Here is a 15131-nt window from a genome sequence, read left to right as displayed (position 1 = left end):
AATATTTAAATTCAAATGAATCATTGAATAATCAGCATTAGTGACATTAAAGTTCAAAAACTCTTTTATTATTATTTTCACTGTTCAAATAATGGCCATAATAATCTATGATATGACCTAATATGCTGAAGAAATAAATTCAACAGTGCTTCGGGAAGAAGTTTTTTTTTTCACATACAAGGCATTTCAGGCCACAGATATAACCTAGGGGACACAATGAAAATAAATTAACACTCCCCTCAATGTCAACACTTATTTCTTTGCATAGATGTGCGACTATAGAGTTGATGAACTCCGGTGATATGCAAATTCCTTCCTGCAGACATTGCAGAGGACTTTATTTTCAACACTTTATTTTTATCAACACCATCAGGCCATTTTTTAAAAGTAAATGTTCCAATCAATGATCCAGGCAGCACGTTTTCTTCTCTCTCCTTCATTTTACAGTCTAATTTTTACTGACTAGATCGGCTCGGGGTCAAAGGTCATACGGAATCGATTAATCTGCACTAATTTTTTAATCAGTTATTTTTTCTCAAATTAATTAATCGAAATTAATCAGTTATTCTGACAGCCCTATTTCATCCAAAGCAACAAGGACTCAAGGTGATCACACACACAGGGCAACTTTTTGAGCAATGTTGCTGGGCAACCACATAACCAGTTCCATGTTTTCTGATTGGATGATCATGAAAATTTGCCTACTGATGAATAAAGTTCTTTAGAAAGAAATGTTGGTCAATATCATGGTCAATATTAGCCTGACGAGCCAGACCCACATCAAGATGTAGGGTCTGGGGACTCACCATTCAGAGTGCTCAGTCCGAGGGGCGGGATAAATGGTTGTCTTTCAAATTCCCTCTGTACGCAATAGGATAGCGCTACAACTCATAAGTCCCATGCGTTTTCCTCCAGCGGAGCTAGTTGGCTAGTTGTTCAAACTTTTCAACTTGTTATGTTAGTAAGACCTTTGTTTTCAACTTAAACAAAGCTTAACTTGTGCTGTTCACCAGCAGCAGCATCCATCTTCTTTGTTTTCAAGTAGCAGGGAATTCACGCCGAACCGTCGCAACTCTGCCATCATTATGTTAAGCCCGCCTAATGACTCTATACACGAAATGATACAAGGATACAAGGATACAAGGAAAGTTTATTGTCACATGCATATAGTTACTGGAAGTAAGAAATGCAGTGAAATTATGTCTGGTGTCAGCCTATTTGTGCATTAATGGGGGGGGGGGGGGGAAGGGCAAGGGCTGCATAAAAAAAAAGTGGGGGAGGATTGGAATGGGGGCACCAACAAGGAGCACCCAAAGAGCAACAGGGGCAAGGAAAAAACTCCCCTTACCAAGGAAGAAACCTTGGGCAGATCCACGGCTCAAGGGGCTAACCCTAACTGCCAGGGGTCTTGGTGTGTGTGTTGGGGGGATGACAGGGGAGATGGGATAGTTTGGGGGGGGGCAGTGTGCTGTAAGTATGTTGGGGATGTGTGTTGGAGAAGCTTCCTGATTAAATAATGTGCTGTGTGTATGTAGGGGGGGGGGGGGGGGAAGGGCAGGGACTTACTATTGCAAGCAGAGTACTGTATGTAATGTATGTGAGTGATGTCAGTGAAAGATGTGTGTGTGGCGGGAGGGAGTGGAGCAGTGACTGTGTGTGTGTGTGTGTGTAGTGTGTAGGTGGGTAGGTGGGGGCAGTGTGCTGTAAAGTATGTAGAGGATGTGTGTTGGAGAAGATCCCTGAAGACAATGTGCTGTGTGTGTGGGGGGGGGGGGCAGTGTGCAGCAAGTATGTAGGAGGCTTTTACTAGCAAGCAGTGTGCTGTATGTATGTGAAGTGATGACAGTGATGATGTAAGTGTGTGTGTTGGGGGGAGGGGGGGACTTACTATTGCAAGCAGAGTACTGTATGTAATGTATGTGAGTGATGACAGTGAAGATGTGTGTGTGGGCGGAGGGGAGTGGAGCAGTGACTGTGTGTGTGTGTGTGTGTAGTGTGTGTGTGTGTGTGTGGGTAGGGTGGGGGGGCAGTGTGCTGTAAGTATGTAGAGGATGTGTGTTGGAGAAGATCCTGAAGACAATGTGCTGTGTATGTGGGGGGAGAGTGAGAAGAGAGGTGAGAAGAGTCCTTCAGAATCTTTTGGGCTCTTAGGAGTACTCTTCTGGAATAGATATCTTGTAGAGCAGGGAGTTGAGTTCTTATGAAATGCGTTCAGCTGAGCGCACTACTCTCTGCAGAGTACTACAATCTCTAACTTTGGAGTTCCCATACCAGGTGATGATGCTACCAGTTAGAACACTCTCAACAGCTGAAGTGTAGAAGGTCTTCATGATGGATGTAGAAACTTTGAATTTCCTTAGCTGACCGAAGGAAGTAGAGTCGTTGTCTGGACTTCTTCAGAACATATTGAGTGTTAACAGTCCATGTTAAGTCTTCAGTAATGTGGACACCAAGGTATTTAAAACTTGACTCTCTCTACAGGTTGCCCATTTGATCATTAGTGGGGTGTAACTGTAGTTCTGCTGCTGCCTTCTGTAATCACTACCATTTCCTTGGTTTTATTGATATTCAGTGTCAAGCTGTTAGATTGACACCATTGTGCCACCTCATCAACCCTGATCCAAGTAGAACTGTTCACTGTTGTTACTAATCAGGCCCAAGATCACTGTGTCATCTGCAAACTTGATGATGGAGGTATGACTACTGTTGGCTTTACAGTCATGTGTGTAGATGTTGTACAGCAGTGGACTCAAAACACAGCCTTAGGGAGCACCAGTGCTGATGGTTAATGAGTCAGATGTCAGACCCCCCACTCTAACCACTTGTGAACGGTTGGTGAGGAAGTCAAATATCCAGTGACACAGGGTGGTGTTCAGTCCTAAGGCCTTCATCTTTGTGACCAAGGTGAGAGGTATCGTTGTTGAATGCTGAACTAAAGTCAATGAACAGCATCCTCACATAATGATGTGATTGGACTGATCGCTTCAACTTTCATTATTCCAGCTTGCAAGCCAACGGAGAGTTGCTAGACTACCCTGCTGCCGCTAGGGCAGCGTTTCTCAAACTGTGGGTCGATATTCCAGGTGGGGCGCGAACTGACGTGAAAAACAGGAGTTTTTTATTTATTTTTTTATCTGTAGCCTGGGCCCAGGTAGCACGTTCACTAATGAACATTTCTTGACGAAGCTGGCCTATCTTAGCGATATATTTGATATATCTTAGTGATACATTTGAGTTAAATGTCCAGTTAAAAGGCAAAGATAAGCACCTACCTCACCTAGCAAATAAGATTACTGCATTCACCAAAAAAACTTGAGTATGGGACAGGCGCCTTGATCGCGACAGTATTATGCCTTTGAGATTTCTGAGCGAAATCGCTAAAACGTCTGATTGGGAGGCACTCTTGTGATCCAATGTATTAAACAGTAGGCCTACATCCCATCCCTGCAAAGTTTATTTCAAAAATATTTCCCAACCAGCAGTGCTCAGTATGACTGGATTATGGATCCATTTAATGCAGCATGTTGGTATTTCATTGAATATATTGTACATTGCTGTAAAATGGCCTATGCTTCCTAATATGTTGCTGGAAAACAGAAATATGTGTGTTATGTATTTATTTATTATTATATCTGCAGCACCAGCTGATTTTAACTCTGTTGAAGAGGATATATTTAGAACTTGTCATTATTTCAATAAATTTTACAATGTTAAGCTTGACCTACCACTTTCTTAGAGCGATGAGGGACAGGTGGGGCTCGAGAATGCCCCCTTGATCAAAGTGGGGAATGAAAGAAAAGGTTTGAGAACCACTGCGCTAGGGTGTGTCTAGATTTCTAGGCTAGGTCAATCTAACTTGCCAGAACCAAAATACTAAACAATGCCCAAAATGTTTCCTCGTGTATGATCAGCTTCACAGCTTCAGGGATTACACCCGCACGGCTAACCGATTGTCTGGCCGCAGTGCTACTGCTGCTTGACTGCTCTGCCTGGTGGATGACGTCACCACAGTCACCGAGTTCTATCACTAGAATTCCTTCAGAATATACAAAGACCTTCCATTCCAAAATGTCAATTTAGGCAGATTTAAACAATGTTATGTTAGTAAGACCAATGTTAGGTCTTACTGTGTAACAGAATGCCTTATGGGATATGATATGGAAAAAACAATACATTGAAAGATGGGTTAAAATTAAAGAAGCAGAAGGATGGGATGAGTAGACGTTCTTCACGGGGCACAGGCAACTCATCAAGCTGAAATAACAACATTTCTGCTTCCATTTCAATTGATAGTAATATTCTGATAGTAATCAGAATGTAGAGTTTTGTTTAATCAACTGTGATAGTGTTTCTGATGTTGTCGTTTAACCCCCCTCTCTGGCCTCATTGGTGGGGGACATACCAGCCTGGATCTCAGTCTGCTCATGTGAACCCTGAAATGGCCTTTAGCATGGTTCCCAGGACTCGCAATGGGCCATGACGCACCCCTGCAGAATACCAGACGGCACAGGACAGGACTGGCATAACTGCACCAGAGGGTATCAGATGTGCATGCAAACACACACACACACAGAGGGGAAAACATGTGTACGTTTACACACACACACACACACACACACACACACACACACACAACAACATGCAGCACACACACATACTCACACCACATAACAAAATACAACATAATTATATTTTTAACATTTACTTAGGAATTACTCAATGTTGAGATAGCATCTCAGGGGAAAAAAACCCACAGTCTAACTGTTTAAGGTCATGTGTGATTGAGCCAAACAATTCTCACTAGACTATGGTTCATGTAAGGTTATACAGTATAACAGACATATGTATTTCTTATATTTCTCACTGACCTTTCTGTTGTTATTCTGTACATGTTAAGTGAGTGTTGTACTTTGAGAGCAAAGATTAACTGGAGTCAAATGTCTTGTTTGTTTATGCAAACCTGGCCAATAAAGCTGATTCTGATTCTGAACACTGTCCTGCGACAGTCAACGGCGCATTTGAAGGAGTCTGCGAGACCGTATGGAACAGCCATTCCACTAAACCATGCTGTACTAAAACCAGCATAGCCTTTACACATATGCACTCGTCTAGTATTTGAACTCATTGGCAAAGTGAAACTAACTTCACCATGGTGTCAGTCAACGACAAGAGAGTTATACGCAGTAAGTTACTTTCACTATTGACAGACGATGGGTTACCAAAACATAGGCTGGAAACAGCAACACTTACCCAAATATTTTTTGAATGACTGAATAAAACAAAGTTTATCCTGCAGAGGAGTTGCTTATATCTTGTGATAGTGTGTCTTCAGCTGTGCTCTCGCCTAATCACTTTTAACCATCATTACCATTGTGAGATGTATTTCATAATATCTTTATTGTAATTATGTTTCCTATTGTAGCCTAATCATGTAATTTCTAATGTTTTGCATGGATGTGCGCTGGTGCGTGTTCATGGAGGATACTACGCCAAATGTAAGATAGCATAATGTAAAAATACATTACGCTAATCCTAATAATTATTATAGCCACAAGCACTTCGGGATGGAGCATACAGTGTGTAAAAATTGCATTTGGGGCTTTCTGCTATATGAGAGCTATCACTCTACTATTATTCACAGTCATTATCATAGAAAATATAATGTTCAGATATGTGACAAATTATTATAACGGCATTGTATAACAACCCTCATAGTAATAGGTATATTTAAAAAAAATTAAAATTTGTTGGTTTTATTTTTCCTTCCAACTTGCTGAGGCCCCCCTGACACCCCCTCTCGGCCCCCACTTTAAAAAAACACTTTGCTAGGCCACTCCCTGGGTTATTTATTACCACACCCCTGGGCGCATTGTTTAAAAAATAGACGTGCAAAATAAGAAAATAAACTTTGCGTCGGGTAAAATGAGTTTTACGCCATGCGCCAGTATGCAAAATATGGGCCACAGTGAGACACTTAGACTCTGACACACACTCCGGTTGTGGTGGCCTCACTTGGAGAGGCAGTACATCACTCTGATAATCTCACTCACCTCTCAACACACACACACACACACTCACCTCTCAACACACACACACACACACACTCACCTCTCAACACACACACACACACACACTCACCCTCTCAACACACACACACACACTCACACACACACACACACCTCTCAACACACACACACACACTCACTCACCTCAACACACACACACACACACACACACACACACACACGCACACACACACGCACAGAAGGTCGATGTGATGAAATGAACACTTTTGTGACATTGTGTATTGATGTAGACAGAAGTTATGTAGCAAACACAAAACACACACACTCACTCTCTCTCACACACATACACACACACACACACACTGAGTCTTGAGGAGGAAAAAACCCTCTGCTTTTATTCCCGTATTAGAAGTTCAATTTCTAGTTTGACAGTTGTGATAAGCAAAGCATGTACAATGTCCTGCAAACCTGCAACCTCCCCTGAACTGGCCCCAAATTAATGGTTTTAATCACAAAGACATTCCACTGCTATTGATCTTCAGATAAAAGCACTTCACAAATACATCCAGTCGGGGGTAATGAAGCTCTTGTTTAAAACACTGCATTGTTATGTGGGATGTGTTTGTGTGTGTGTGTGTGTGAGGGAATGGCCCAGGTTAATAATGTCTACAGGCTGCAGTGCAGTCTGACTTATTGTGTGTGTGTGTTTGGGGGGGGGGGGTAACTTTCTGCTGGCCCAGCACTTAGAGTTAGAAAGACAGAAAAGAGAGAAAGAGAGAGAGAGGGAAGTCTGTGGTTATCTATCTCTCTATCTCTATCTATCTATTGTTATCTAGTCTGGCTCTGGGACTGGTTCCATTCACTAGGAACATTAGGAGAGAAGAGAGAGAGTCTGAGAGCAATAGAGGTAAGTCAGTTAGATAGTTAGTTCATTAGTTTGTTCTTTGTTTAGCAAGTAAAATACAGAAAGAGAGAGAGACAGACAGAGAGAGAAAAAAACAGAGAGAGAGAGAGAGAAAAAAGAGGCAGAAAATGATCAGTATGAAAGATCAAGACAGAGTGAAAACAAACAGACACAGTCGAGCAGACATCACCGGATAATCCCACTCAGAGGCACAGACAGAGAACGGCCACCAGGGGGCAGTGGTAGCACATATGTGTGCCCAGAGTCCCGATCCATCCAAATGCTGCGCCACCTGGAGCTAACAAGCTCTTCCCCTCCTGTTGTTAACAAACACAGAATCACAGGAGACAGGTGAATACCCCAGGTAACACCCCAGCACGCAACCAGAATCCCCAGCTGGACCAGTCCCGTGCAGAACCTGAGTTGTCCTGATGACAGCCCCCCCTTCAACCGGCCAACACCCCCCCATGTCTTGTTTAGACACTTCCATCTCCTGCTTGTCCAGCCAACACTATTAGGAGAGACGTATTAGTCAACAACAGGGAGAACACTCTCTCTGTGCGCTGAGTGGACACAGTCCACACGCACACACACACACACACACACACACACAAACACACACACATACTCACACGCACATACACACACACACACAGAGAGAGAGATAGAGAGAGAGAGGGAGAGAGAGAGGGAATGACAAGGAGAGAGGGGGGATAGAGAGGGAGAGAGAGAAGGAGAAACTGCTATATTATGAGAATATTTGTATCTATTCATACATCAAAGCAAGTATGGAATGACTGCACACATGCATATCCTTCATGATCCCCCATAGGATGTGATTCCCTCTCCTGGGTATTGTGTGTTTGTGTGTGTGTGTGTGTGTGTGTGTGTGTGTGTGTGTGTGTGTGTGTGTGTGTGTGCATGAGAGCAACCTGGTCTCACAGGAATCCTTGAAATGTCCACGGGCCCTTAACTCAAAATCTGTGTAAGCGCCACGGAATCACCCAAAATTCTGTGATGCGACCATGAATATAACTCCAACGCAAGTGATAGCCTACTCATCTTCCATGGTCCACACACGGGTCCCGTTTCAACCACCGCATGCATTGTTCACTCAGTGGACGTTGTTTTCTCATTTGTTAACGTAACTGTTTAATTATTCATCGATGTTTTATCACCATATGCTTATGTGATGTTAACCTGACAGTTACTGCATTGTCCCCCAGCCTAGCATTCTTTTGCTTAGCAGCTAACCGAAATTCTGTGACAGGACCATGGAGCCATAACCTGACTCTCGCCAGATGAATTTCGTTCTGCTTAGCTCCGCCTAGCTTCACTCACATCCATCTGGGACCTCTTCCATTGAGAGTGATTTCTGCACCCGGTTTTATGGTACAGCCAATCAGGACGCAGGGCGGGAGTTTCATAGATGTGACATAAGCGTAAAGCGACTGTGAGACTGTTATCAGCGTCAATGGTTGGCTTCATGTGAGTGGTTGAAGTAGCACGTCAATAGATGACGGACAAGTGGCTTATTCAATCATATGCAAGCATTTTTTGATTAGGCCCAGCCTTCTGAAGCAACACTCCAATGGATTAGTCCCAGATGGATGAGTGGAGCTAGGCGGAACGAAATTGGCAATGTAATTAACTTTGTCTCGCTGTCATACAATTCAGTTTGATCACGTTTGCAACCTTCTTTTGCTTAGCAGGTAACCGAAATTTTGTGACGGGGCCACGGATAGAGTCATCCGTGGTGGACACATGCACTGTTCCAAGAATCCAGAAAGTAGGCTACCGAGCATGGACGATGTAACGGGGAATCCAAATCGGGAAAGGAGGTGAGTTACGTTGAATTTCGTATTATGATGTGTAGTCTCAGATAGTCTCAGAGTATTCTACATTGCAAAACTGGTCTACTCATTGCTTCTGTGACAAGTTGGGTCTGGTGTTCCTGTGAACAGATGGCTTAACAATGCATCATTCTTACTGACACCAAATGGATCGCTGCATCTTTTCTGCTGATCAGAGGGGTTTTCAGATCATTTGTGTGGCCAGAGGGGGACCACTGCAATTGCTGGGGTTTGCCTTAGGGTCCAACAATAGAAGTCTCCTCCCAAACCAATCGGCGGCCAACTGCAGCTGCTGAACAGTGGATCCAATTTTGTCATGATAACCTGCTTTTTTGTAAATAACGCCAGTGTTTCCCACAGAATTGAATTCTATTTGTGGTGGTAGGTTTGCAGAATTAACTGTTTTTAACAAATTAGTGCAGCGCGATTATGATTCTAACCAGATTGAAGCACAATTTAGTACAACCAGGAAAATCATTGTGTGGTGGTCAATGTTGATATTGTGGTGGGCCGCCACAAATAAGTCAATGTATGGAAAACGCTGTAACGCTCAAGATGTCTTCTTGCAGGGAAAATCACACACTGATCAATACACTGATTACTTAAAGGGACACAAAGATATGGAAGGAGTTCAGCCGCTGATATTGAACATACAGTATAATTTTCTTTGCGTATCCATCTAATGCAAAGCTAAATTAATTTGCGATAGGCCTACTTGCAATAATTTGTTATGTCATGTGAAATGCTTTGTTTAAAATTTGAAAACAAATCTGAAACCCACACTCTCATGCATTAGCTCTTGCAAAAATCTGTATTGGACCATATCTACGAACACACGCGCTAAGCCATGCTAGGGTTGACAAGTTGATGATGGCCTAGGGCCGAAACGCATCCGATTTTTTTGGAGACATGTCAGATCTATCCAATAAAGATATTTGCAAGAGCTAATGCATGAGAGTGTGTTCTTATTTTTCTACTTTGTTTTCAGTCCAGTTTTTGACTGAGCGTGGCTTTTCCTTTGTTCCTTTGTTAAGAATTGGCCCATGCTAGCATGCTTTAGTTCTGTGTAGTGCTGAATGTATTAGTGAATCACCTTTTCTGTGTGTTATATATGTATGGAAGAACCTCCTGGTTAAAGCAATGTCCAATTTTGTCCAAAAATTATCCTAAAATGTCCAAATTTTGATATACCCTTGATACGTAGATTTGTGTTGTGCTGAAATAAAGCCATTTCACTGCTGATCTCACCTGTGGCAACTCATTTCACTGACACCACCTGCTGTGGAATGTGTGATGCACCAAACATCCTTAGAGACTACCATTCACCATATTAGCCAAACAGGCCTTGATAAGAGTCACACCAGGTTTTGTATGAAATGTTGGCTTGTTGCACATATTTTGATACAGAGGATGACAACAAACTCATATGAGGGATATACATGTTACCAGGAGACAGAGCCAAAGATAGAATTTCTAGGGGTTTCTCAGTGAGGTGAGAGAGAACAAGGAGGCATTTTGGAGGAAGACATCACCTGGTCAGGAAATGCTGAGCCTGCATCATAACCCTCCCCCTCCATCCCTCCCACCCGTTTGTCTGTATCTAGCAGCCAGGTCCGGATGGCCAAGGCCGTACGTCCGGATCGAAGGTCTGTGTGGAACAGCTCTGCATTACTCTATAGCACCTTTTAACCTCAGCCTTAGCCAGGGGAGGCTGCCTATTCTGTGAAAGACATCCTGCCTTGGTCCCAAATAAGACCTTCAACCGCCCTCAATGACAATAGACCAGTTGTGTTAATGTTGCACATCATGAATATACTAGACAGACTTGTCTTGGCCCACCTGAGATGACAAGTGACCACCTACATTATCCATCACAGTTCACATACCAGTGGGAGTTGAGGATAACATAATCTACCTGTTCCACAGAATGCACTCTCACCAGGACAGGGCTAGCAGCACTGTGAGGATCCTGTTCTTTTATAAGTGTGTTTAACCAAACAGCCTATGCTGCTACGTGACAAGCTGCAAAAGATGCAGGCAGACACCTCCACAACCTCATGGTTTATTGATTACCTAACTTGCATACCACAATGTATGAATGTATGTCTAAGCAGGAGGTCAGTTGAATAGGAGCACCACGGAGTACTATGTTGTCTCCTTTCCTCTTCACACTGTACACCTTTGATTCTTGAGTCATGTCACCTGCAGAAGTTCTCATGATAATTCTGCAGTTGTAGTGTGTGTCGGTGAGATGGTGAGAAGGAGTACAGGCAACTGGTGGACTGCTTTATGACATGGTGCAGGAGCAACCACCTCCTACCCTCTAGTGTTATTCTACTGCTATAGCTGTAACTCTGTAGCTTAAATGTTATTCTATTGTTGTATGTCGTTTTGGATAAAAGCGTCTGCCAGATGAATAAATGTAAATGTAAGACAAGGGAAATGATGGTGGACTTTAGGAAGGCCAGGGCTGAGTTGAATTCCATCTCAATAGGTGAAGAGGCAAAGGCTGTAGAGATGTAGAGATGAAGTCCAGTTTATTGTCAAATACTTGGGTCTTAACATTGACAATAAACTGGACTGGAAGTAGAACACAGAGGCTGCCTACAAGAAGGGCCAGCACAGACTGTATTGCATTTTCTTATTAGGAAGGTTGGCTTTGTGCTGGAGACTGCTCTAGAGCCCCTGGAGTTGGTGGTGGAGGGTTCTGCAGAAGCTGTTAAATATATTGGACAATACCTCACATCCACTACATAACTCACTGGTCAAACAACAACGCGTTTCAGTTGGAGGCTACAAAGACAGATACAGAAAGACATTTTTTGACACTTTATAATGACTCCTGAGCAGAGGGAGAAGAATCATCTTTCAAGACTATTCAGGTTGTAATCAAGGATCTTTGGTATACTGTATATCTATCTATGTGTGAGGTAATTTCTGGACCCCATTTATTTCATACCACCAGCACATTATAAAACATGGGATGAAAACAGACTGGCCTGAGGTTAATTTAAGCTTTGACCTTATTTATCATAACCAGGGTGCAGTCAGTCAGTGGTCAGAACACATAGACAGAAATCAGTGAGTGCTTTATTGTGCATTGTACACTACCAATACATGGGAAAGGGACTATAAAAAATACCCATGCCCTGTTCATAATCACAATACAGTATCATCATAGTTAATACATAATAAACTCAATAAAAGATCTGGTTACAATTTCCAGTACGATTTAAAGATAAATCGTACTTTTAAGAGCAAAATCAATGGTGGCACAGTTTTAGATTCTGGAATATTTCGTGCAACAATAGCAGTATCGCTCAAGCGAATAGCATATTCCTGCAACTGCAGTCTATGTGCATAGCGCATGATGTACATTTTATCAAACGGTGTGGTAAAATAATCATGAAATAGTAGAATAGCAGCAATTAGTCAGTGAGGTACATTTACAAAATAATACTGATAATAGGAGACGTGCGGCACAGTGAACTTTCAGTGTGGTGAGTTTATTATCTGTATTAGCTGTGAGTTTATTAGCCTGGTGCTTCTAGTCCTGATGCTCAGTAACCTCCTGTCCAAAAGGGGGGTGGGAGTGCTAACTGCTCCTTCGATGTAGAGAAGAAGGGGAGTGGTGTAAAATTGTTCCGACGTTCACAATCTCTAAGGATTGGGGGATGATTATGTTAACTGTAGAGCAGTCGTTGAAATCCTTACTCTCCAAACATGTCAAGAGAACCACAGATAAGCAGAAATTGGTGGTGAAACGCTTCATTCTGTATGTGGTCTGATGGTCAGGATATCAGGAGAAAAGACCTGTGAAAACATAAGTAGAGGGGACAAATTTAACATATGATTGGAACATACTGGAAGATCTTCCCTAAATAAAATATCAACTCGGGATGGACCGAATCCTGATTTTTAGGGTTCTGCCGCATACCAAATCCCTTCTTTAAGATTTGTCTGAATACCGAATACCGGTCATTTCTGGCGCAAGCGTAAATTCAGTAAAAATGAATTTGTGGGAACTGTGGGAAAAAGATGCCATTTACAAAGCCTGATTGTTGCAGCACTAGTTAAGCTACCTCTCTTGTGTGTTTTGCTTGGTCTTTGGCTCAAAAGCATGAAGTATGACAGGTCCCACCTTCCTCACCTGTTCACCTTCACAGTAAAACATGCACTGTACGCAGCCAATCAACAACCTAGCACACAGATTAATGCATGCCACGTGTTGTAGTGGCCCTACTTCACAGTACAATATACTCTGCCAAAAAGCTGACTCACCTATGGCCTATGGTGGGGTTGGCCCTGTGTAAGCTAACACAGGGAATCCAAGTGCTGCCTGAGGATTCAATTCTGCTGATAAGGAGCAGAGTGCTCAACTGCACACTCTATGTCTATTTCTCTCTCTCCCTCTTTTTTGGTCTCTCTCTCCATCTCCCTCTTTCTCACTTTCTTTCCAAACCCTTCTTTCCATCCTTTTATCTCCCTTCCTCTCTCCATCTCCCTCTTTCTCACTTTCTTTCCAAACCCTTCTTTCCATCCTTTTATCTCCCTTCCTCCCTCCCTTCCTCTCTTTCTTTTCCTCTTTCCTTCCATCACCTATAAGTCCTAAGCGCTAACCAGTAGGCCGTGGCTGCCCCATGGCAACCTTTAAAGGGATATTCCCCCATTTGGGGAATTACACTCATTTTCCACCTCCCCTTGAGTTAAACAATTTTTACCTTTCTCCAGTTCATCCAGCCGTTCTCTGAGTCTGGCGATACCACTTTTACTTTTAAAAATGATTCATTTTCTTATGATCATGACCACATACACAGTTGAGCAGTGTGTTCCATTCAGAGAGGAAACAGCAGGAAGCCACTGAAGATGCTGTGATTATTAGTATCATCAAAGAGCCTGTGGCCTGCAGGGAGTCGCATGTTAACTACATCTCCCTCCTCCAGCTGCAGAGTCACACCACTGGACAGATAGGTGGCATGTCCATCAGTTCCATACTCTGCTGAACTCATGATCTGCTCTGCATTCTTAAACATCTTGATATCCATATAGCGTGTATCTAGTTAATCCCTAACAGTGAATCTGAAGTAGTAGACTCCCCTGACTTGAGCTGTGAAGAAGCCTGTCGTGCTGCTGTAGGCCTGTCCAAAATTGGTGATGATTTTAGGAAAGACCACGTTCAACTCAGTATTCCCAGACTCTATGAATCCTGAATTACCCAGCCCTGCTGAGAATGCCACCTTGGGTTGCTCTGTGATCTCTTTCTCCAGATTCACTACAGTCTCAGTAGCTGCCAGTCTGGTCTTCACTGCTGTCAGCTCTGCCTCTTGTGCTGCAGTTTCCATCTTCAGGTTCTCCACCTCAGTCTCACTGGCAGACAGTCTGGTGTCTTGTGCTGCATTTTCCATCTTCAGGTTCATCACTTCAGTCTTCATAGTGGTCACGTCTGTGTGTTGTGCTGCAGTTTGTTCCTTCAGGTGCTCCATGCCAGTCTCAGTGGCTGCCAGTGTCTCGGAAACTGATCTCAGATCATCTTTCTGTACAGCAGATTCCTTCAGTATGGCCACCTCTGTGTGTAGAGCATCATTCTCAGTCTCCATTTTATTCAGTTCAGCCCCCATTGTGTGCAGCAGTATTTGGGTGTGCAGAAGCTCATTCTGGGCGACAGTCAGCAGCACTCTCTGCTCCACCACCATGTCTCTGAGTTCCCTGAGCTCTGCATATATATCTACTGGCTCAGTAACTGCAGCAGCAGCAGCCCCAGTGCTCTGGCTCTCTGTCTGAACTTCAGTCTGGGTGCTCTGAGTCTGAGCTCCACACATGGAGAACAGCAGCACCAGCAGTGGGATGATGACCCTCATCTCAACACTCTCACAGTAGTAGTAGCAGTAGTAGTAGTAGTAGTAGTAGTAGTAGTAATACCAGTAGCTGTAGCAGTAATGTCTGAGTCTGCAACACCCTCTTTTTATAGCTTAGTTAGTGGTTATGTAAGAAATGTAATAACTTTCGAGGTGAGTCCAGGGACAGCGATAAAATATATATGATATGGCCTTTTTAGGACATGTCTATTTATTCAGTTATCAGAGTTGTGGGAAGTGCAAAGCTGTCATGTAGGCCAGACGGGACATCATGCTCTTATTTCACCCCATTCTGATGAGGGCTGTATTGCTTGTTCAGCACTTCATATTGCAATTTGGCATGAAAGGCGCAATATCAACGATTAATCAACCCCCCCGCCCCCACCCAGGACGTATCAGTGTACTCATTTACCCTTGTTGTGAGAAAACTAAACCTGTCGCCTATCACGTAAGACTTGATGTGCTTAGTTCATTGTCAAACTACAGCATAGAT

The 15131-nt window shown here is 43.2% G+C and overlaps 1 protein-coding gene across 1 annotated transcript; it reads right to left on the bottom strand.

The window, feature by feature from the left end:
• Positions 1-13610: 13610 nt before the first annotated feature.
• LOC125291595 lies at positions 13611-14641 on the bottom strand. Its single transcript, XM_048238419.1, is given in 2 exon segments — positions 13611-14038; positions 14114-14641. Coding segments are annotated over 2 exon segments (948 nt in total). The 3' UTR covers positions 13611-13618.
• Positions 14642-15131: the final 490 nt, after the last annotated feature.

Source organism: Alosa alosa, chromosome 3 (assembly GCF_017589495.1).
Source record: "Alosa alosa isolate M-15738 ecotype Scorff River chromosome 3, AALO_Geno_1.1, whole genome shotgun sequence".
NCBI lineage: Eukaryota > Metazoa > Chordata > Actinopteri > Clupeiformes > Clupeidae > Alosa > Alosa alosa.
Note: the sequence above shows the minus strand (reverse complement) of the source record. Positions and strands in the feature narration are given on the sequence as shown.